The following is a 24582-nucleotide window of genomic DNA, read 5'->3' as shown; positions in this document are numbered from 1 at the left end:
GTTATATGACAGTTTCTGTGTGCATCTATTATTTTCAAAGTGTTGTTCCAGAGCTCTGTTTCTGCCACTGAGATGTCTCTATTGCTGTTGGATCCTGCTTCTGTGTTTGCTTTCTTTTTTTTTATGTATGCATTTGTCCATGTGTGTTTTGTGACATAAGGAGGTTTAGCACAACCCATAGATAACATGACCAACTTTTACGGTTCTATTAAACCGGATTGGATTGGTTGTAAATAACTTAGACAAATTGAGCTAAAAAAAGCTTGCACCAGTTCTCTGCATCAATTTTTTTCTTGAAAAGATGTTAGAGATGTTAGACTGCTTCTCCGAATAGGATTGGGTAAGTATGTTGTCTGTGTTAAGAGTGTTTGATCTGAGTCAGTGATACGTTGAGGTGAGGATTAGAAATTCAGAGCTTTGCGCTCTGAGTCCATGACTTGCTTTCTTCAGCCTGATCTCATGCTTCTCCTGATGCAGCACCATCATCTCTCTCTTTCATGAGATGCTTCTCTCCCACCTCTGAGCTCTGTGAAAGGCAGAGGTAGCTCAGAAAGGCAGCTGAGAAGGACAACAGTGCTAGGCTGCTGTCAGTGAGCTTCTCTGCTGGAGGGAAGTGTTTCTAGTAGACATCCACATAGCGTGGGCTCTTCCCATGTCCCATGTGTAGCCATGGGTGTTGCATGGGTCCAAGTGCACTAAGGTGAGGGTCTCAGGTTGGGTAGCTCCTCTGAGTGACTTGCAGACCTGCCTGAAGTTTGCCTTGATGGCAGGAATGTGACTGGTCTTGTCAATTGCAAAAATTTTTCAGGTTGGTGAAGTCCTACAGAGACCTCTGAAGTATCTGAACTGTTTGGCATATTCATAAATGATCTGGGTAAAATGCGGGGAAACTTAGTTAGTGTTGAAGATACTAAGTTATTCAAGGTGTTTGAAAAATGAAAGCCACGTCAGAAGTTGCCAAAGTTTCTTACAAATTGTAGAACTGGGCTGTAAAATGGCAAATGAAATTTATTTGGACTTTTACATAGTTTTTTGTGATGCTTCCATATTTTTGTGAATGCATCTCACTGATTTCTCCCTTTCCTTTTTCCTTCCCCATATTGTTTTTCTTATTTCCATTTTGTCTTCAGGAATTTGTGATTCTGGTCAGATTCTAACTAGCACCAAATAAAAAATTTATACTGTTTCCAAGCCAAGAGTCTGGGTGTTTTAGACTTTTGTTCCCGAGGGGTATGTGTATGTCAGGGAATAAAAATAGTAGTGTATAAAGGCCTGGTTATATTTACTGTAAAACATTATGTGAAATGGCCCACTTGGCTCTAACTAGAACACTGAGTACATTCATCATTACTCTCATTACAAATTTCCATGGATTTTTCTATTTGTAGACCAGTTGATATCATAATATGTTCCTATATCATGTCTGTTTTGCAATTTTACCAGGAAACACTTTCTCTTCCTACAGAATGTCTTTGAATTACATTGTTCTATAGCTTATGGCCTTTTATGGTTCACTTCATATATATTTTTTTATATTAAAATTCCACTGTAAATGCATGATGTCAAAATGTCATGAATGTTGAATTTTCTTTGAGTAACATGCACAAGACTTGTATTTGTACTGTAATATGTTGTTGACCTTAGTTTCAGTGTGGGGGAATTGGATTTGTACTTGCAGAGATGATACTCAAGAGAAACAGGGTTAGATGACTATCTCCATCATAACTGGGAGGTTAACATTGCCACTGGCCTGTATTTTGTCAGAGATGAAGTTGACAATATTATCATCTTTGTGTGGACTAACATACTCAGTTTATGACAGACGACTTGAAGGATTTTTCAGAAAGGTCCATCTGTTTTCTTGTCATTTCAGTACATAATTGTCTAGTTAAAAGTTCTGAAAAATAGGTAAGGTATTCATTGACAGTGCTTTTCATTGTGGAAGCTTACAGTCATTGGTGTACATAAATACTAAGCTATTTGAAGAAAACTGATATTGCAAGTTCTCAATAGAGCTGATAACATTTGTCTTAAGGGCTAGGCTTCCTTATTAATTTTGAGGAAGTGTGCAGAATCTTTTGCACGCTAACAAAATAGTAAGTTGTCTTTGTGATTTTTTGGTTTGCTTGGGGTTTTTTTAGGTAATTCATAAGTATTATGCAGACATTAAGGGCCATTGATATTTTTGTGGTAGGCTTAATCTAGAACACTGTCCTTGAAGTTTAGGAAAGCTAAGTGCCATAAACAGAAGCAAAATAAGCATGTAGAGTTAAGGCATGTAATGCTTTATAAGGCTCTAGGGGACGTTGTCGTGATAGAATATGGATATTGCATCTGAAATTGTGGCTCTAGAGCATGGTGGTGTTGGTTCTGGTTTGTCATGGTGATGTATGTAGCAGCCAGAATGATGCTTCAGTCCACTTAGTGCCTGGATGGCAGTGCATTTGGAAAAAACCTCACACTGGCATTAATGTATTCTTTTTTTCTGATTGCTCCTGGCCAGAAAGGCATGTTTCTTAAATAATACTTGGAGTGAAAATTACTTTCTTCCACTTAGAATTATAGACAAATCTAAAGCAGAGTGATAGGCGGTGATACTCCAATTTGCAATTATAGTTGGAGTGAACTTGTTTAGCAATAAAAATAAAACTGGCAATTCTTGTAGCATATTGGAGGTCCATGGGGTATTTCATGATTATGTCAGTTCTGGCTCATGAAGTTCCCTCAAAAATCCAAAATTCCTAAATATTTGAAAACTTCCATATATTCTGGTAATTTCTTTCTGGGAGCTGTCAGACCAGAGGAAAAAACATGTTTGCAAGCCCTACACACAAATGTCATGGTTGTGATAACATGTATTGGGGTTAAAAGAAACAAAAATTGGGGTTACAATATCTGCAATTTTTCACTAACATGGAGCTCACTGCTTTCTGGCACCACTGCAGCTAAGAGCTGAAGAGAAGCCCTGAAGAACTTTTAGGAGGTAAGGGAGAGAGTGTTTCTGAGTAGCTGTACCAAAAGGGAGCCAACGGAAGAAGTTGTGATTCAGGAATGTAATGGTGTTAAAGGCTGCAGTGCAGGTTGTCATATTAGAAATTCTTGTAGAGTTCTCCAGAATTTTTCTACAAGTTTCTTCTCATTTGTACTGGAGACCAAGTACTCTCTGGGAAGAGAGTAGAATGCCAAAACATCTCCTTTTGTACTCAGAATCTAGGTTGCTATTTGGAGCCTATGGAAATTTCAGCTGCAGTTTCCACCAGCAAGAGAAGCCTTAAGGCAAACATAAAAAACTGATCACTCGAGGTGCATGCAAGGAGGGAAAAGATGAAGAGCTCTTGTAGTTCATGTTCAAAAAAAAATATGAACAGTATTCCAAAAAACAAACTTAACATTTCTCTGTCTTAGGAAATGGCTTGGGTTTTTTTCTAATTTTTGGAGTTTTTTTGTAGAGAAATAAGTAATTGAAGTAATTCTTGATTGAAGAAAGTTTATTGCTGTAGCTTTTCACAAAAAAAGGAAGTAAGAAACTGTACTACAGCCTGCACTGTCTTATGAAAATCAGGACATAGTCAAATGTCCCTTTTCTTGTTTTCAAGAGAAACCATTGACTTTAATATGACAGAAGAAAATCCAGCCAATATTATGAATATTCTGTGAAAGAGAAAAAGAGATCTTTTCATGTCAAATGAGTCATCTTTTAGTATAATGAAAGATATTATTGGGTGCTAAATTTAGCACTGAGGTATGTGTATATATATATGGATAACATGACATATTGTTCGTATGTGCAGATAAATCCTTTAACTGCAGTGCAGGTTGGAAGGTATAATCAAATATTTCTAAGGGAGTTCATCTAACAGGTTTCAAATCTAAATTAGATGAGATGTCCAAAACTTGACTGAATTAAGTAGAGGTCAGAAATATAAATAGCACATCAGTAGTCTGTTTCACAGCGGGACATAATGATGACATAAGGTTACGCTGCAATCAGTCCCATTCAACAAATCACAGCATTTTGCAAATCTCACTTTAAAAATGTATTCTAACTGTTTGTGGGGGTGGGGGATGTTGGGGTTTTTTGGTTTTGTTTTTTTCTCTTGTTTGAGCTCTGAGTTTTAGCTGATTGCTTCTTTACTGCTTTGGTTTGTAATTGGATTTGTTGTATTGCCACTGTAATACAGGTGTCTGGGTGTGCACTGTATTGCTTGGCCTGAAACCCAGTTTGTAGATTACTGAGATATTTTAGTCTCATTTAATGTCACTGAACAGGAACACTTCACCTTGTGGTCATAGCAGCCCAGCTGATCTGCTCTCACAATGTGGTGTTACTTGCCCAGCAGAAAGAAATCGGTGTTCTGCCGAACAAGAGGTGTGTGTTGAGCATCCCGTAAGAGAGCTGTGCGCTCTCCTGCAGGCTTTGTGTCTTTCTGGCATTTGGAAGTGCTCTTTGCCACCTCAGGACTTCATGTCCATAATAGGGGCTGTCTGGTGTGAACCATGCAGCCCATTTTAAGATTAAGTCAGCATGCCATGTCTTGCTCAATTTCTGTATAGCATGGCATGTAAGGAGTGGTTTATAGCTGTGCTTTGTATTCTGAAGTAGCTATTTTCCACTGAGTGGCATCAAGTAACTCGTTTGGCCTACTTACATTCTTTCTTGCAGACAGTGCAATGTTATCATGTCCTGAGCATGCTTTTTTTTATCATGTCGCCGCATAAGCTAGCCTTTCTCCATCCCTTTTCATAGTCCTTGGAAGTAATTCCTTTCAAGCTGCAGGGCTGAACCCCCGTATTTCTTTGGAGTGGGACAAATGATGTTACTGGATTAAGCACCAGTCACAACAGGGATGATGGGCAGCTACTGGATATTCTGCAATTAAAACCGTGCTTGGATTTAATCACATTTCTATATCCAGAATAATTTGTACTGCTGATAAAAAATAATGAAGACATTTCTGGGTTTGAAGGGCCAACTTTTGAATAACCTGGAAATTTGTGCTTGTATGGAATTAAGATACTCAATGCCAATAGCACTTTCTATTCTCTGCTTCTACTTTTGAAGCAAAAGTGCAAACAGAAACTAGACAAGGTTACAGAAATAATTGCATATTTCTATTTTGAGTCAACTGTAGAAAGAATGGAGAAGAGTGGCAACAATAAAGAAAATAATTTAAATGTACTTGTTTTATATAAATAATTAAGTAAAAATACATATGTTTGAAAGCCTAATCCCTTGCGTGAGAACCAGAATCTGTCCTAATGCACCCCTGAAATCTTCTCTAATTCCATCCTTCACTAAAATACAGAGCTTTTCACCTCAGTAAGGAATATGTGTTTGGGCCATAAAACAACCTATGCCTTCCAAAGGGTTGAAAATCCCAAATAATTTAAAGATTGTTTGACAGATGTAAGAGTGGTGGCAGCAGCAGCAATAAAATAGCTTGTGATGAAGATGAATGAAAAAACTCTGATTTCTCATAGATTTAAAGGGACTTTGGATCACATCTTTGCAATAAACTGGCTGCTCTTGGTAAAAGCTTGTGGCAGTGAGACTTCTAGTTAAAGAGTAAGCACACTCCAGTTGGGAGATATTTCTTCTTTATTGTGGTTGTAACCTATTTCAGGTAGAGGTCAAACAAAGTTGGAAAAAATTTTTATCCCTTGGCCCACAAAATTGTTTTTGCCAAACAAACAACAAAATTCAGCTTCTGCCTTTTCGTCATTTTGCTTCCTAAAGGGCTATATAAAACCTGCTTTGCAAAAGAAAAGATGATAGCATTACTAAGTAAAAATTATGCTATGAAAAATCCCTGCAAATGTATCATTGATATGCTTTTTACATTGTTACCAGTAAAATCATTAGATTAATTATCTCATATACTTCAGTACAAATACATTTACCTTTACTTATACCCGAATACTTCCATACGCATTTATGTGAATTGTAAATCAGTAGTTAATGAATTCCATTTACTTTAAATTCAGTAGAACTGACTTTTGATCATGTTTTCCTAACAGTGTAATCCTATTTAATGACATTCCCAGGTAACTGCATTATAGCACTCTGTGATGTTTAAGCATCACAGGAGACAGTAGTTACCTCAGGACAAACATCTTTTGGTATGTCTCTCTCTTCCTGATATTCCATTAAATTGAGACCTCACCCGAGGAGTCCTTGAAATTCATAAACTCAACAGCTAATAAAGATTTTAGCTGTTAAGCCTTTTCCTAGAGGATTGTTGATAGTCCGTTTCTAACTTCAGGAAAGCTGAACTCCTTTGGGCATGGCTAGATGGAGCCATCTCCTGGCCAGACAGTAAAGAAAACTCTTGATTGAATATGTTGTAACTCCTGTCCTGGTAATTAACCTTGCTGTAAACAAATTAGGTATAAACTGTGATGGAAATGCTCCCTGCAGACTGGAAGGGTTAAATTCCAGTTTCTGTTTATAAACTTAACACACCAAAAGTTAGAAACCAGCTGAGTGGATGCTTTATATGATACTTTCTTGTGCACTGTACGAACAGCTGGAGAAGGAGGTGAACCACCAAGTGTGGTTCATTTCTAGCTCCTGATAGAGTAAAGGCCTGGTGGTAGTCAACCACTTTTTGAATGACAACGAATTTTGGGTGAATCATGCCTAAAATCCTGTTTTACTGAGCTGGATGATGTTAAAAAATTGCTTCATTTCTGATATTTTGTTTGTCTTGGGCTGTGACAAACTCGACCCTTTGGTGGTTGTCTTCTGTTCCAGACAGAGCCCTGTCTTCTGCCTTACTTGTGACTGTGCAGGTGTTGAAGTATATCCATATTTGCAATGTGGATTCATTTCTTGGATAGTTGAGTAAATCACTACAACTCAATTAATTTTATTGATGAAGAGGCTTATTGACATGAGAATTAACAAAATTTCTATCTGTGAGGGCTTCCATACAAAGATAACAAACAGTAAACTTCTGTTATTTGCATGTAATCTCTGTGATGATTAGATAATAACAGCTAGGAAAAGAATTACTCTTCATGAGAGTTAATCTTGTTACTGTAATAAGGTGCTTGATATTTTGGGGTCAATTTTCCTTTGACTGTTTCAGTACAGGATGCAGATGCATAAAGTAACATATTATGTACCCATGCAGACTACTTTAATGTGCCTGAAAAGGTTTTACTGTAGAGTCTCTTCAATTCTGGACAGATACGCGCATCAAGCTTCTACTTGCAGCAACCCAAACTAGGAGCCTGGTCTTACTTGTTGTAACACAGCTGAATTGTGAGTTTAAGGCTTCTGTTTTATTGTACTGCAAGATGTGCAATGTGAGTTATATTGTGTTGTCAAGAGCTCAGGATGAACATAACTTTTTCTGTGCAGAAATAAGGCATCTGTTCTCTCTAGCTGTATTGTACCTGAAAGCTCCATTACAGGCATCTCTGAAATTTATCCTTTTTTACTTTAACACTGGAAGGAAGGAAGGGACTGGTGCTTATGGCAGTGGGATTAAAAAAAAAGCTGCCTTCAGCTGACATCTGTTTTATCCACCTGTTTTTGAGTATGATCAGTTCAGCTCAAGTCCCTGCACCCTGGTTTCCTCCTCTGCAAAACAGAGATGATAATGTTTGCCTATCCAACAGGGACACTTTTTAATGCATGTGCTGTTCTTCTTTACCAGGGCTAAAGGATTCATGTAAGTATGGAGATGTGTTTCAGAGTCCTTGCAAAATCAGATTTTTCAGGATGTAAACACATTATGTATTCCAGAGCAATACTTAAAATTTGGTATAGCGTTGTTATTTGGAGCACATCCTTTCATTCAAGCTGTCCTCGATGACCTCTACCTTAAATATGATATATAAGCAATTGAATCAGTTTGTGTTAATTTTTTAATTACTATAAATGATTAGCAACCATTGCCTAAAATTTGCATACTCCAAACTGTGTTTTCAAGAGTGGATGAATTTAGATCATCATTTATTCAAATTCAACAAAACGTTTTGCTATGAATTTTTGCATGGGTAATAAAATAGAAGAAGTTGTAAGAAATACAACTGTTTGGGGTTTTTTTAGGAAAATAATTAGTTTAAAAACTGCTTTGCACCTATAACTATTAAGTCTGCTTTAATTTCAACTGTATTGTTTTTCAGGGGGATCAGATATAGAGTACCTAGATTTTTATAAGCCAGTGGTGTGGTTCTGGATCCTTGTTGGGCTTGCTTACTTTGCAGCTGTCCTCAGCATGATTGGAGACTGGCTCAGAGTCATATCAAAAAAGACAAAGGAAGAGGTAAGAACATTTTGAAAGGGAAGAAATACTACTTTTTAAAAACTTTGATTAAAAGTCAGGTGAGCTTATAGCTACTTTTGCTTCTTATGGCATAGGTCAAAGCTGTTTATGTACGAAGTATATGCTGTAGCTCAAACTGCAGCAAACTTTGTAGCAGTCTAGTCAAACACAGTGATTTTTTTACATAGCTGCATACAAAATTAAATGTATTATTAAATTAAGTGTATATGCACATTTGCACCTGACTTACAGGAAAAACATCTCTAAAAGGGTTATTCTAGACAGTAGAATGTAGTCCTTAATTTTTAAGGCAAAAATCATTCTGCTTTGATTGTTTCTATATGGGATGCAGGTATGTAAAGAAAAATACAAAATCACTGAATAGTTATATTCAAGATGCCTTTGATCATTTTATAGTGGTAAGAGAATAAATGTTTTGTATCGTGCAAGGTATTACAATGAATTATTTAAGTATGCATGGGTGCATTTTATCATAACATCTTCAGCGGCATGCCTACTTATTTATAGTCAGGTGCATTGCTTTCAGTTCAAATATATTTTTACTTGTAAAGGTATATTTATCATTCCAAGGATGGTACAATGTTTTACTTTAAACTCTGTCATTTAAGAAAATGTCCTGGTTTTGAAAATGTTAGAAAATGAATAAAATTTCCTTTGACTGCAGCTAGCACAATTCAGGTTTTACTAGAAGTTTGAGAAATAAATTAATTTTGTTTTAAGCAACATATTATTTCCCTCTAATTTAACGTAAGTTCTTCTGCACGCATCAGTTCATTTGTGTTACTCAAATATAACAACTGATTTCTTTCTGATGGAATGAACATGTTGGTTACTGTGCAGTGGCCTACTACTTACGTTGTTTTAAATTGTTTTCCTAGCTGTAGGGCATGGCATCAATGCCTAGATGTAATCCTCGCAATCCTTGAGTTCCCAAAGACCTTGCTGTAAAGGGTAGTTTACCCCTGTATGCCTTCACTCATTACAGACTCTCAGGGTCCCTGCTGCTTTCTGACCAGAGGGCAGCAGTGATGGTGACAGCAGGCAGGAGGAGGTGAGCTGGGCGCTTGGGCAGGATTAAGCTCACTTTGTGAGGCACGTGAGGTGGGCAGCCCTTTTTCATTGCCCTTGCTATGCTCATAGCTCTTTATAGTTAGACAACATTGTGGCAGGTCTGTTGCGAGTACACTTTTACCAGGCATTTCATAAACACTTAGCTCTGAAGCAGAGGATAATATTTATCTGATCAGTTTCATTTAAGGAGTATCATCTTCTGCCCCTGTGCTGTAAATCTGAAAGGATATGTGTAACTTTCCTTACACAACAAGCTTTACTAGTGTCCTTCACAGATGGAGCAGCAGGTAGTACACAAGTGTTCCCATTTGCAAGTTCAACAGTTTGCAGGATGACCATTTTGTTTTCTGGAAGAGCACTGAGGGCATCTTTAACAACCAACCTGCATGATTTACACTGACTGCAGGAAACCTATAGATCACTTAAAATGTCATTAACCTATGTGTTTTGTCTTCATTATTCTGAACTTCAGAAATAACTCAGTTTAGCCCATTTTTCCCTCTGCACTAGGAAGAAGTAAGAGCTGGGCAAGCACATGCGGTGGTTCCCCTGTGCACTCTCCTAGTGTCTAACTGCTCTCAACTTGGGGCATTTCCTAGACTGCATTTAGTTTCCCTGGGTTACTTGTTTCTGGATTCTTGAAAAAATGCGATATGACTGAGGCACTATGACTTGGGACTATGCAAAAATACCTTGTTCAGGCTTGGTTTTGCTTCATTGCCTCAGACACTGGTGACACAGTTTAGTTCTTCATGCTACTTCCTAGAATTAATCTGGTCTTTGATCTCGCTTTTCCTCATACTCTTATCCAGACAGTAAGGTCTCTGGATAAGATGCTGTCTTGACTATATAATTGTACATAGCACACTGAGTATTTAATCTTGTTTAGAGTGTCTCATTATCCATACTATTATAATGAAGATAATATATTAAGAACGTTGGAATTTTATAGTATCTTGGTTTTGTTTTATGCTGAAGCTATTTCAATATAGAGTCACTTTGAAAAAGATTTAAAGAAACATGAATTGAACAAACTCATGATGCCTTTTACACATTAAATACATTCTTATTTTTATCAAGTAAAACTCTGTTTGCCAGGTTATGCAGCACAGTGCTATGCCAAACTTTCTTTTTTCAGGCACCAGGAATGTATGCCCTGTTTCATCTTTCCATTCTTTATCACCTTTGTAGCCTAAACAAGCATATTCATTTTGTCTACAGAAAGGAAAACCTCATTCTTCAGATATATCCATATTCTCTTGGCTGATACAGGTATTCAGGATTTTGCTATACACAAGTCTCTTGTTTGTTAGGTTAGATTAAAGACAGACATAACATAATTGGTACCATTTGTTCAATTAATCATATCTCTGATGCTCAGAAATCCCACACACCCACTTCTTAACCCCTTGCTCAGGCATGTCTAGAAAATGTTTTAGCAGTTTAAAAATGCTACAGTTTTAAAAATGGAGACCAGTTTGAAAACTGAATTATGGCATAGCACAAGTTGTGTGCTAGTTAGAAAATATGAAAAATTATTTCTGTATTCTATCCTAATGATACTTTGTAGGAAGAAAGTTGTATAAATATATTGCATTTTGTTATAAGATTGGCTGTGTTTGAACAGAAGCATTCTACAAATATACATTTTACAGGTAGCATTTTATGATAAAAACTGCTGCTCTTAGCTCATCCTTACTATCTGCCTGGGAAAATTTGAGTGAAGAAGCTGAGGGAGTTCAGTGGAAATATAGTCATCAAGTCTCCTCTATGCCAGCAGAAGCCAGAGGAGACTCTGAATTTCTTGTATAGTCTGTTTTTTCAGTTAAACCTAAATTTACAATGGTCTGTTCCAGCTTCTATGGATGCAGATTAAAGCAGAGGAACCTATCTGGAGTTCGAATAGTAGAAATGAGTGCAATGGAAAATCCTAGTTCTAAGTATGTTTTTTAACTGTCTTTTAAGGAAACATTCTGTCAGTGCCTGGGGAAATAGCTCATCATACCTAAAGGTGGTCTTTGAAATTAGAAACAATATTATACACTGAAATCTACTGTGAGACAGAGACTATGATAAAATCTATAGGACCATAATTAATGCACTCTGAACACTGAAACAGTTTAATATATTTCCTAGGATATATAAGACACTGAAAATCTTTCTTCACCAAACTTACTCACTATGGGCATCAACACCTACAAGTAAACAAGATTTTGTGTAGGATTTGTGTCATACCTTTCGTGAAAAAAATAGTAGCAGTCTACCATGTTTTAGATAGATACAGGAGGGAGCAGATCATTCAACCGTTATCAGCTGTGTTGGTTTCAGCAGTCTAAGACTTGGCTGATAGTAGCCAAGTCCAGTGAACTATACCAGAGTCCAGGATGAAGACAGAGGTGTTGCAAGTGTTGAAAAGCCCCTCTCTTTACTTCCCCTCACAATCAAAACTATATATCAGCTGACATATTTGATATCTCTTCTGATAGGCAGCCATAATAATCTCCTTTTTGCCTTTTCCTGTAGTTTAAAGTACAAAATAGTTTATCATAGCATGTTTAGGGTGCATATTGTGAAAGGAAACCTTCATATTCCAGAAGGTGGGCATGCTGATATTGAATATCACCTAATATCTGTAGTCCTGTACACATTTTTTTAATGCAGTTGCATTGTTCTTAAAAGCAGTTTACATAAGACTTCACAGTAATAACGCATTTTACTGTTTCAACAAAATAAAACATATCTTTTTTTTTTTCCAGGATACTATCAGGAAAGTTTGCCATATGCAAGTGGAACTGAGACCAAAAAATCTGATCAGATATGCCCTGATCCACAATAATGCTGTATTTTGATATTAAAATCCAGATAACTAGAATGTCTGTCAGTTGCTCAGGTGGCTTTTGTCTCCTGAAATACTCTTGAGAGTTTTGAATGCATCAAATGGGGAGGGAAGTGAAAGACAAGTAGCGACAGAAGTGGGAGTCTTAGAAGGATAGATCTGCTGCTGGAAGCAGTTCATACAGTAAGATAGATGAAGTGTCAGAAAGTCACTGGAACATGCTGTGTGCTGTAATCTTAAGTAGGCGATCTGTCTCTGAAGTTCAGCTTCAGCTGTACTAGCTTGCCTTAAACTCCCTCCTCTTCATTATTCTCTATACTCTGATTACTCAGAACACTTTTAAAGTAGTCTGATTTTAGTCTCTTTGAATGGTGAAATTTCAGCAGGTTTTCCTTGTCATACTTTTCTTTTACTTCAGTATGCAGCAGCTTCTGAATTTCAGCGTTTCCAGCAAAAATGTATACCCAACCAAGAATCTTAGTCATTTGGGCTATAGATTTCAAATTCCTGTTTTTAAAATTAAGTGCTTATGTCCCTTGGCTTCACGATATTCTCTGTTAAGCTCTATTCCAGACTCCATTCAAGTCAATGAAGATGGGATTCATGTCCAGTGTAGACATCAACGTTTGGCCTAGTAATCTACATTCCCTTTATAGTCAGTGGAATGAAATGAGTGTTTCTAGCATGGTCCATTTGAACTTTTTAAGGCATTTTCCATATGAGATGAATTACATCCTGGAAGAGTCCATTCTCTTCACTATATGTCAAGAGCCCAGGCGACTGACTCATGTTAGACATCAGCTCAGTTTGGACAAGTGATTTTTCATGCTGGTTGTCTGTCTTTTGAATTGAACGATATGGATCCAGCTTTAAAGACCAAGCCTAAGATTTCATGAGAAATAGCACATTCACTTCTTGTGGAAATTCAAGACGCAATTGATGTATTTGATATTTATAAACAAATTAAACAAATTTGACTCATCTAAATCATCATTCAGATTAATCTTCTTGGCACCAATGGCAGAGCTGTTTCTTGTGTCTGTCAAAACAGAATTAGGCTTGTCATGATGATGCCATGGAGATTATTGCACTCCCTGCAATATTTGTTGTCTTTTCACTTCACTAGCTCCAGGCTAAAGGTGCTCACCCAGCATAAGGGTACTGGCTTAAAGAGAACTTGAACCCATCTCTCATATCCACCTGGGAGGGACCCTAATTGGAGGCTGTATGCATGAAAAGATGAAAAAATGAGTGGACTCAAGTGAGAAACAGTTTTTCAAGGTTTTAGTGAGTTGAATTGGCATACCAGGCAAACAGATAGGCCTCAAAGGCTGGTCAGTGAGGGTGTGCGGCCAAGGAGGAGGAAGGAGTTCTTTCAGTGGCAGTGAGCTCTTAACCTGGCTCTTGCTTTTTTAAAAAGTAAAAACTGTTGACTTAGAAATGAAGGTGATAAGAATAACTCTTCAGCCTGGTGATCAGAGGCTTTTTACGAAGGTGTGAGCCAATTGCTGTTCCATTGTGCATTGTTTTAAGTGAGATGGATCTGCTTCTGTTGAAGAAAACAACTGTTTGGGCTTTTCCTTTTCTTACAAAAAATTTAAAAAACAATTGCGGTAGTTTTAAGAGTTGTATATCCACAAGTTCAATGGGTAGATCAGACTGACTTGATGGAAGTCTCTTCGTAGAAAGCACTGAATTGGAAATACTTGTGGGACAGTCATGGTGTGAAAGCAATTGCATGTGAAGTCCTTTTGCAAGGCAATGATTAATAGGGGTGACACAATTCTAGGATGTGCAAGCAGGGTATGACTGAATTTCTGTAGGAAAGTGGTGTTACTGCTGCAGGTGCTATTAAAAGGTATATTACCAGAAAACAGTCCCTAGATTTATGGTCTAAACTTTAGAAAGAATGCAGAGAGCTACAAAAATTGCAGAAGAGCTGTCTGAAAAGAAGTTTGCCTAGCAGTAAGAGTTTTTTCCAGTCCATCAAAGATATACAGAAAACTGTATTTGAGAAAGAATAGGCACATTCAAAAAGGTGATTGTTTCTAATAATTTCTATGAGATGGGGAAAAATATAAGCTGTTTCTACAGTAAATACAGCCATAGATCTCCTGTCAAATTTGGCTAGTGACAGGATATAAAAAACACACCCCAAAAAAAACCCCATGGGGAGTACAGTCCCTCCAAAACTTCTCTGAATCTCGTAGATATATAAAGAGTGATGTTGGTGTAAAGAGAAGGTAGAAATGGCTGACCTGATTTTGAATGCAATTTGATCTCTCCCCTTCTCAAGAGATTGAGTAAAAGTCATGCTGGTGGTGTTCTTGGCCCTGCCCTAGTAACAGTCTGTAATGCTGATTTTCTGTATCGATCACTGTTTTACAAGTACACAGTAGCACTATGTGCAATAATGAGTATGAAAGAACATGTTGTTCTGAGAGTCCCAGGAAAACTAATCTGATGATGGTTTTTGACACTTTCTTTGAGATGTCTTTCCTCATAGTTTTGTGTACTTTGGACGTGTGATGCCTGCTTAACTTCAGATTCAACACACACATACAGATGTAGCATCTGTACTGTTATCACTTTGGTGTGGTAGAGACGGCTGTTCTGTTATTCCATATTAAGTACCAGGTCCTGAGGTGATGCTGGTGTGGTGCTGATTACAAGAGATGTGCTGCCTAAATACACTTCCAGCAGGCTGTGCCTGCCGAGGGCAGGGGGGCACTCTCAGTGCCTGGCCCTGCTCTCTCACGGTGCTGTCCCACGGTGTTCCCCCCTGCCTCACCGTGCTGGCTGGACGCTTCGGGGGGATGGAAATGACTCCAGTGTGTGCTGCATGTGCTGGCGAGAGCTGTTGAATTTGCAAAAATAAAATGGGAGGAAGTGACTTACACTTCATAGTAACAGAAATTGATTAAAGAGAGCTCAGTTATAGCAGTGGCATTTCTTGGAGTTAATTACCCATGAAGATTCCCTGAATGTACATTATCATGGTTTACGTTAGGAAGTCTTGATTTTTGGAGACAAGATGTAATCAATCCTTTACTGTGACAAATATATCTGTGATTTAACTCTATAGACAAAGTGATATTCAATCTGGAATCTGTTCAGCCCACATCTTCATGATTAACATTCCTGAAGACTTTACTTTTTAAATCTAATCTCAGTGCTTGTATATTATGAAAAGACTCCAAAACATGTTGGTAATACTGAGTGTGTAGGTATTTGATAGTTGTCTTGTGAATGAGTCCCCAGACAAGGCCAGTTCAGCAGCATACCCTTTCATCTTCAAGAAGTTGTGTTGACAGTGAGGAAACTGCTTTGCAGTCATGGATAAAAAGGACTGAAGAAACTATGGAATACTTTCCTTTGCAAGGGATGAGTGCAGTTGTAACACTAGTATTGAACAACAAAAGTGGAGCTTTAATTTTTCACACAAGTATCACTCCAGCTATTGACATTAAAAAGTTAAGAAATAAACAGTTTTTACTGGCACTTGACCATGTAGTTACAATAGCCATTCCTCACTCAGTACCAAGTCAAAATTAAGTCCTTTCTTTTTTTTTTGTTTTCCTTAGCATATCTTTATAAGGTAAAAAAGTCCAGTGAGTTTATGAAACAGTCGTTGTCTCTTTCCTGTGGGAGAAAGTTGAGACAGTCTTTCAACTGCCTGTGGCTTGGCTTTCATTGTCTTTCTAGTATAATTCTTATAACGTTTGCTATTTCTGTCTGCAGCAAAGTCATTGGCTGTATAGTGCAGAGAGAATACATGCTGTTCTCCTCAGTCACCTTAAGCTCAGCTGGTAGAGCTTTATGTAAACCTAAATAGTTTCTTGTGGTTAATTCAGGTGGATGTCATTCACTCTCATCAGGTTGAAAGAGAGGTTGGATGGCTCTCTGAGGTAGATGAAACAACTAAATAGAACAGCTGATTTTGGCAGAAAAATGTCAGCATCAGTTTTTGTCTTTGGAAGTAATTAATAAAGCAGAACATTAGGGACTGAGATAATCAGGCCAATAACTTCTGTACAGCATTGAAAGACATACACATGCAGCTCTATGCAAAGAGGTTTCTGATGGGCAATATTCCATAATAGTTCTGAGGAGGTACCTAACATAGGAGTGTTAATATTGGTTTAACCTCTTTTTTCCAGAAATAAATGTGCTGACTTAGTATATTTGTTTCTGGTTTTGTAGACATGGTTTTTTTATTTTATAGCCTACCTGTTTTTATTTTGTTGAATCAGACCATGATAGAGCAAAAGGGTCATTTCTGCATCTGCCATCTGTCACATCTCCACAAAACATATTCCCACAGCTGCCACCATAGATGTTCCTCCACAAAAAAATAATCAAAATTAATGGTCTCTCTGCGTTCCCATTGGAGAATGTGGTTTATTTCATCCAAGGCATCAGATGTGCTCATGGAAGTTATGTGGGTGAAACCAAACAATCATTGCTCACCAGAATGAACTCACAAACATTACTTATTACAGGACTGAATAATCCAATTTCCCATGGGACAGCATTGTTCCCAAAATGTTTATGACCACCATGGCTACAAAAATACAACTGTCTATGTAATTTAAATGTTACTCCAGAAGATGGCAATTTCACAAAATAGAATCTTTTCTCCTCTAATATTTGCCTGAAAAAGAGGCACATGTATACCAGTCAGGGAAACAAAAAAGATGATCACTTCATTTGTGCCATCCACTTTGAAATGAAAGTCTGGTAGCTTAAAGACCTGGTGTAGAATAGTACAGCTACGGAGCTGAGGTCCTGACAGAATGAAGGAATAAAAGATATAGTGGTTAAACTCCTGGGAGAGTTCAGCATAGGTATCTCATTAGTGCCTGTGGTGTTTTTATGTTGCATTTTGTTACTGTTTTCTGTTACCTTTAAAGACAAGTAGAGCACAATCTTCTGTAAATACCTGTCCACAGATTACAGCACAATGGCATTTGAGTACTTACTAATAATGTTGTAACTACAGAAATACTGAAAGCCAGATAATTAGGATGGGAATTTATTTAGTTAGACTATAAATGAAATTCCCTTAATGTACAGGAAATGCACAGGCTTCAATAAAAATGTCTGTGAAACTTGTCTTTTTCTCTTCTGCACTCCAGTCTTCTCTAGCCTATAGAAAATGGATGTAGTTGAACATAAATTTGCGGGCAAGAGTAGCTGAGGTGGGAAGAGGTGGCGTATGCTTGCCCAAAACTGCAGGAAAGTGAGATGGCAGATAGACAAACCCTCCTACCCACGCAGGACTCAACCCACCCAACAGCTGCATTGTTAAACCCATCAACCCTCTATGTACCTACTTTTTTTTCAATTTTGATTTTTAAGTGGGACTTTGAGAGCAATTTTTGCGAACGCTGGATGAGTTTCTTGAAAGCTAAGACAAAATGTTATGTACTCTACCCTGCTGCCTGGATAATGTGACATGTACATGCTCTTTCTAGTTTTGTCTCTGAGTAGCATATCATGGAGAGGTTAATTGGATGTGTTATTTTTAAGTAACAGAAAAAGTACATTGGAGAGGAAAAATGAAGCTGCAAAACTTTGGAGAATGCATTAGGGATAAATGTTAGAAATTATGTACTGAGAAACATGTAGAGTGTTAAGAATGTCTGTAAGGAAGGCCACTTTTTTTTTCTTAAAATGCAGTCAGATGGGTATCTCCAGCTCATCTACTTGCTCTTTAATTCATTTTTTTTGGCTTGCAGTAACACGGCCATCCTAAAATGTATGAGCCCTGTATACCAAAGGGAAACAACATAAAGTACAGCTACGACAGAAGAAGCTACACACATTATTTAGAAATATATATTTTAATTTTCTTGCAGAGCGCATATAATGGTATTTTTTTTCTTAATTTGTACTTAGTGGTTTAGCTCCTCCCAAGTATATTATAACTTTCATGTCATATATCTGAGTTCTATCCAAGCAGGGTATCTTTCTTCCCACTTTGTGAGTAGAAATAGATTAACTGGTTATACTGTAAAGTTGTTTTTTTCAAGAATCTCCTTGAGAGACAGGAGCAAATCTAAGGCAAAGTTAGACAAGTGTGTATTCATTTTGGTCTATTTAAGGACAACCTTAATTAGGGTTGTGTTTTTTTCTGTTAGACCACAGATGTGGCTTAATTCAAAGTACAGATTACTCATGTAAAGGTTATGGCTACATGGCTTGTGCTGTCCAGACCACACTTAATAGGATGAGTGGTCTTCCTGCATGGTGGGCAATTCTGTTTGTATAATTACTTGGATATCTGTTGTGAGCGGAGGGTCCAGAAACATCTGCAAAATTCTGACAAGTATAAGAAATTAGAGTGAAGGTACTGAAGACTGAAGCAGGTGCTTCAGTATCTTCAAATTTTTTTTTCTTTTAACAGTAGCATCCCCTTGGACATACTTCCATTCTGGGTTATGCTATTGGCCTCTATCCAAGCACGAAGCTCAGCTAAACAGTGAGAAAGCTAAAACATGGTGGAGATGAAAATGAATAGAGTGTTTTGGTCTCACCAGCGATATTGGCTGAGAGCCAGTTTTAGGTCATTATTAATTTAGATGAGTTTTGGTTTTGGGTTTTGGCAGGAGAAGGTGAAGAAATGGTTGCTTGATGTCCATGTTTTTTTCCTAGTTCTGTCAAACTCATTATGTCTGTCACTAAATGACACTGGTGATAATGTATGTGCACAGCCTGGGAACTGTTTGGTCATTCAGAAGTTCATGCAGTATTTTTTTGATGTATAGCTAAAAACAGACAAGTCCCCCCAAAATCTAAAGTGGCTTTAACAGGAATGAGCAGACACACTTCAAAATTGTTCAGAGCCTATTCCTCATTATATCCTAACAGAATAAATGTGACATTTCCACCACAGGTAGAGAGAGGCACGTTAACATAGACATTTAGGGATGCCACTAGACATGACCTGTGGTATTTGAGACATCCCCATGGGGCTGTCAGATGTGATGCAGAATGTTTGCGATATCCAGGCCCATCTGCAGTGGTAGCTGGAGGCCAGGCAGCCTGTGCTGTGCAAGGAATTGAATCAATGCTGTTTATTCGATAGAAAGGTATATGTTTTTTTCTGTGGTGAAGTGTGCTGAGTGGAATATTTAGTTGTGTTACTGTTACTGTATTTCTTGAGAATTTGTCATTGAGACCTGTCTTCCCTGGACTCATAAGGCAGTAGGGTATTGCTTCATAAATACCTAATAAAGTTACTAGCTGCTGACGTTCAAAGTACAATGTTAGTAGGTTAGAGTTGATACTCCTTGTGAAATACATCTAACACCTTGCAGTCTAGTTTGGGTTTTGATGTGGAGGAAGTCAGTCTTGGAGCTGGGCTAGGGACTGTGTCCTCATTACTGGTGGCATTTCTATTCCCCAAAGGTTAGGAATGAGAAGCATCACCAGATTAGTGCTGCCTAGTGTATGGCTGAGTCAGGTGCTATCAGTGTGACATGTTTTTCCTATTACTTTTGAAATATTTTGTGTCATTAAGCCTTATGTAAAGTGCTTAGTTGTCAATAATTTCTGTGACTAAGAGGCCTCAGCCTTGTGTCACATTGCCCCCAACTATGACAGCTATGGAGTCTACAGAGCTGTGTGCTGTAATGAGGCAAGAGAATTGGAGAAAAGTAAACAATTATTACAGTAGATAGGTATGTTAAGATTTTTTTTTTTGGGCAGCATAGACAACTGGCATTTCAGTCACTTTGCATAAGACATTTTGTGACTGTCAGCCCCCAGATGAAGAGGAGCTGTAATGAAGTATGATAAAATGTCATACCCTAAGGACAGAAAGAACCTGAACATATACAGAAATGTCCCTATGGATAAAGGAGAGATCAAATTATAAGAACGAGTTGCTTATGTACATGGGTAGTTAAAAACTGCACATTTCTTTTCCTATAACCTTTTGTGCTTGAGTCCTTAAGTATTATGGAATTAAGGGTTTTGTTCTGAAGAGATAACATTTTTTTGGAGTGCATTTCAGTTCACACAAAAGCTAGGGGCTGAAAGCAGTAATTTGGGGCACGCACAGTTCACACAGCTCTGAACTTCTAGTTTCTCATGCTGTGCCTGTTACCTCTGTTTTACTACTAATGCATTTCAATTCTGCTTAGCAATAGCCCTGCATTTTTAATTTTTTTTCTATGATTTTAATGTAAATCTGAAATTGTACCAAGAAGCATCATAGCTATGGTCTATGGGTATATAGAACTGAGTCCACCATGTTCATGTTCCACATTACCTAAACTGGAGCATGACCCCATCTCCAAAGGCATATTTAATGATGTTCTTCAGCTGGCTGCATAAACTTGCATTTCAAAATAAATCCAATTAGAATTTAGTCATCCAATATCCTAACAACTACAATTTTAAAATTCTCCTGAATAACTTACATGCACAAGAGTTAAAATATAGCAGCTTGCCCTGTGCAAGACAGGTCCATCACCAGCATGCAGTGAGGTGGGCTGGTGAGGGAATTCTGAGCCTGTCCTAGAGGTTATGTAGACTTGCTTTCATCAGAAGCATGGTCAGCTGTTTTTTCTTTGCTGGGGAAACATGACAGAACTGGGAACTGAAACCACTAGTAAAAGGAAGGTTAAAAATCATAGGGGGAGACAGTTCAAGATGCTTGTAGCTTCCAGTAGGTTGCCAAGACACAATTTAAAGCTACCAGTCTGGTAACATCCCTTGATGTTATCAGGACCAGCAAAATAACTGGTCTGGCAAATGCTCACACAGCTGGTGAGGGCTACAAATGTGTAGGGTAAAATAGGAACCTGTATACTGGCTCTTTGCTCCCCTGGACAGAAGCATGCTCCAGAATCTGAGCAGCCTGCCTTTAGTAAAGCTTTGGAGAAGGACAAAGCTGCCCCAGAGTGTGCACTGATACAGCTTATCATATTTTAATTACTTGTTTACTACACATAAAAATATTGTAGCAGCTGAAATGTTTCAGCATTACAGATTTCATTATTTTCAGATCTGAAGTGCAGTGTGTCTGATCCTAATTGCACAATTTCAATACTAATAATCATTCAGCTGGGTGAGTCCTCTGTGTATTACAGATAATAATCATTGTTTTAGAAAATATACATAATGGATCCACATTAGGCATCCATGTAATTCACTGAAGCTGAGATAAATGTAATAAAATGACCCCTGGGTAAAGAGATCTTTTTGTTTTGTTTCTGGAGGGGGAAAGCTTTCCTGAAACCCTGTCACTCCTGGGTGAGCTGATTATTTTTTACTTTCATTATATTGCTGTTTTCCACTGCACTGCAAAGCATGACTAAGCCTGTGGCCGCTTTTCTCTGATGGCTTACCCCCCATATTTCTCTGTGTTCATTTTAAAAAAAATTTGTTCCTGCTCACCAAGTCTAAGCTTGCTTGCCAATGATTGAAATTCTGGACTGAGCAGTACCAATTAGACTAATTTATTTAAGTGGGGTAATTCTTCTGAAATGCTTTGCTTTGGAGTTATATTTATCAGCAGTCTATCTTCCCTGTGCTGTACCTTCCAACTATTAAACTGCCTACAAAGCAGAGATTTAAAGAGAAACAATCTCTTTCCTTTGCAGTTAGAATGAGATAATGTCCTCAAAAGGGGCCTGCTTTAATTACCTATATAATTTATTTAATATTGTAACAGTGGTTTGGTTGAAATACAAGAGCAAAAATATAAATAGCTTATAAATTATCATATTTCACCTCAGACTATTATCTGGGTGAGTTGCTCAGTCTACTTCATGCCATATCTGAGGAAGAATAAGGATAATTTGGGATTCTGTGCCAGCAGCTGTCTTCCTCTCCCTCCTCAGCCCTACCCTCAGAGCTTAGGCTCATGGGATGTTCCAGTTTTCCTAGTACTGAAACACTGAAATAGTGGACAGAAGTCTTAAGGAGTAAAAATTATGGTGGTTTCTAGTGAAAGTGGATCAGCCTTTGCCGTAAAGGCAGTCAATATAAGGACATACAGAGTTAGAGCACAGGAACTGAGTGGGCAGCAGGGATTACATACACTCATGAAATGGTAGCAACGGTACAAACTAGCACCTGGCAGCCAATCTGCCTGGAGATCTGTGCATAGCAGGGAAATACCCCCTTCCAGCTGTATGGTAATTGTACAGCAGCCACGTGCGGTGACTGGCAGGCTGTTTCTTCTGGGCGGGATCGGTAACGGTTCCCGGAGTCCCACTCAGCAATTGTTTTCATGCTGCTTTTCAGTATGTCATTTCAGTGGAGTCAGGGTGGTAAGAAGACATGTTGCTGACATGACTGAACCTGTTGCTCTATTGGTGCTACATTTGAGCAAGCACAGAAAAGAGGGAATACAAGCAGCTGATGTTTTCCTTTAAAAAAGCTTTTCTGTCTAAATTTAGAAAATTCTTTGCCAAGTCTTCTAGGGATCTTTCCAGAGACAGTAAAAGTGCTCATAAATAACCCTGCACCCTAGTAACAATACATAACACAGCCTGGATTGCTGGGATTTCAGCATCCCCTGACCAGCTGGGTACTGTGCAGCTGTTGGGGCTCTGCAGCTTCCCTGTGTTGCTGACTGCCTATAATTAAAGAAAAAATATTTAATAGAAGAGATTTTTATTGTGGTTTTGGAATTGTTGTTAACTCTACTAGTGCAACATTTCATCTTGTTTAGTTGCTATCAATAAAAGAGTGAGTCTGCAGCTTGAGAAATCTGTGCTGGCAGCAGCGGCATCTCTTTGCCAGCCCAAAGCCACATTGCTCTCCCACTGGGCTCTTGAGCCTAAACAGTGTCTAGAGTCCTCAGCCCAGTAAGGCATCCTTTTTTTTTTCTCATTGTTTTGCTGCAGGTAGGGGAATTCAGAGCCCATGCTGCAGAGTGGACAGCCAACGTCACCGCAGAGTTCAAAGAAACTCGAAGGCGCCTGAGTGTAGAGATCTATGACAAGTTCCAGCGGGCTACCTCTATCAAAAGGAAGCTCTCTGCAGAACTTGCCGTCAACCACAACCAAGACCTGACTCCCTGCAAGAGAACCTTGTCAGTCAACCATCTAACCAGTGAGAAGGACATCTTGCCAGCTCTAACAAAGACAGACAGCATTTACATGAATGGTTTGACTCCGCACTGTGCAGCAGAAGAGATAGCCGTTATTGAAAACATTAAGTAGCCATGACTTTGGATCCCAGTCCTTGAGAAGCTCTTGGCTTAGACTAGCCATACACCTTTTTTCTCCACCCTATCAATGATCAATGCTAATAGCATTTTATATGTGTGCATGAGTTCCACAGAAACTACAGTCCAGAGTTACCATCGCATCTCTTCAAAGACACAAAGAATGGCACTTCTGTTATCGAAAGATGCTGGAACAAGCAACGTCTTCTGCCTTTATCTGCCCAGACTGTTTTTCACTTCTCCTAATGTGCCATATGGCCTCAAGAATGAATCACACTTGTCTATGGTAACAATGTAGCTTTGAGGGATCAGTCCTTAAAATTTCAGGGTCTACCTTACTGAGCCTAGGAATGGACCATTTCTGGACTACAACACATTTGTAAATGGCAAGAAATTCTTATGCAGCCTTTTACCTAAGAAATTTTTGTCAGTGCCTTATCTTTTGAAGAACCAGAACCTCTACAGTTCCTGTACGGTTTTTGTTTGTTTGGTTTTTTTTGCATGAGAAGTGTATTTCATTTGAAGGTGTTTTAAAGGTGTCTGTCGTGAAGATACCAACCAGCATGAATGAATGCCAAAACTCAACAATCATCAAATGATGTTCTTAGCTCTAAATTTAAAGGCACTGCAGTTTCAAAAGTTGCAAACATGTCCCCCAGAAGCATTTTGTTTTACTCAGGTCCAGCTGATACTTGTTCACACTGACTTGTAGAATTTGCAGGCCCTCTTCGGGTCTTATTTTTTCAAGCAGTGTTCAGCAGTTGTTTTTCTCTGCGTCAGATGTACCAAAAAATCTGCAGCTTATCTATCGCTAAATTATTTGGTAGATGACAAGAGCAAATAAAAATTACTATTTTGAGGAGAGGCAGGAGAGGCTTTTAATTGCTGTATTCTAATAACCACATCCAGAAAACAATGCAGAAAAATACAGCGATTTTTTAAAAATAAGCATAAACCTTCTGCCGGATATTTGCTCTATGAAAAGGATTCTTAACTTCCTCTTTAAGTCAAGTCACACCAGACGCCATATGATATTTTACCCAGGAATCCTGCTGGAGTGCTTTCCTGAATGTCACACTGTACCGTGGCTGCCTGTGCCGGAGCTGTGACTAATGTGGGAATGCAATTGAAACTGGTATCACTGTGACTTTCTACATTTCAAATAGAGATGGCTCGGAATATAAGTGCAG

The 24582-nt window shown here is 38.3% G+C and overlaps 1 protein-coding gene across 1 annotated transcript in view; it reads left to right on the top strand.

Moving 5' to 3' along the window:
- Window positions 1-23598, top strand: part of KCNK2 (potassium two pore domain channel subfamily K member 2) — a 78917-nt gene extending 55319 nt beyond the window's left edge. Inside the window, exons 6-7 of the mRNA XM_074820632.1 lie at window positions 8137-8276; window positions 23070-23598. Of these exons, the coding sequence (XP_074676733.1) occupies window positions 8137-8276; window positions 23070-23387 (458 nt within the window). The 3' untranslated portion in view covers window positions 23388-23598. The remainder of the gene's footprint in view (window positions 1-8136; window positions 8277-23069) is intronic.
- Window positions 23599-24582: the final 984 nt, after the last annotated feature.

Source organism: Strix aluco, chromosome 3 (assembly GCF_031877795.1).
Source record: "Strix aluco isolate bStrAlu1 chromosome 3, bStrAlu1.hap1, whole genome shotgun sequence".
Taxonomy (NCBI): Eukaryota; Metazoa; Chordata; class Aves; order Strigiformes; family Strigidae; genus Strix; species Strix aluco.
Note: the sequence above shows the minus strand (reverse complement) of the source record. Positions and strands in the feature narration are given on the sequence as shown.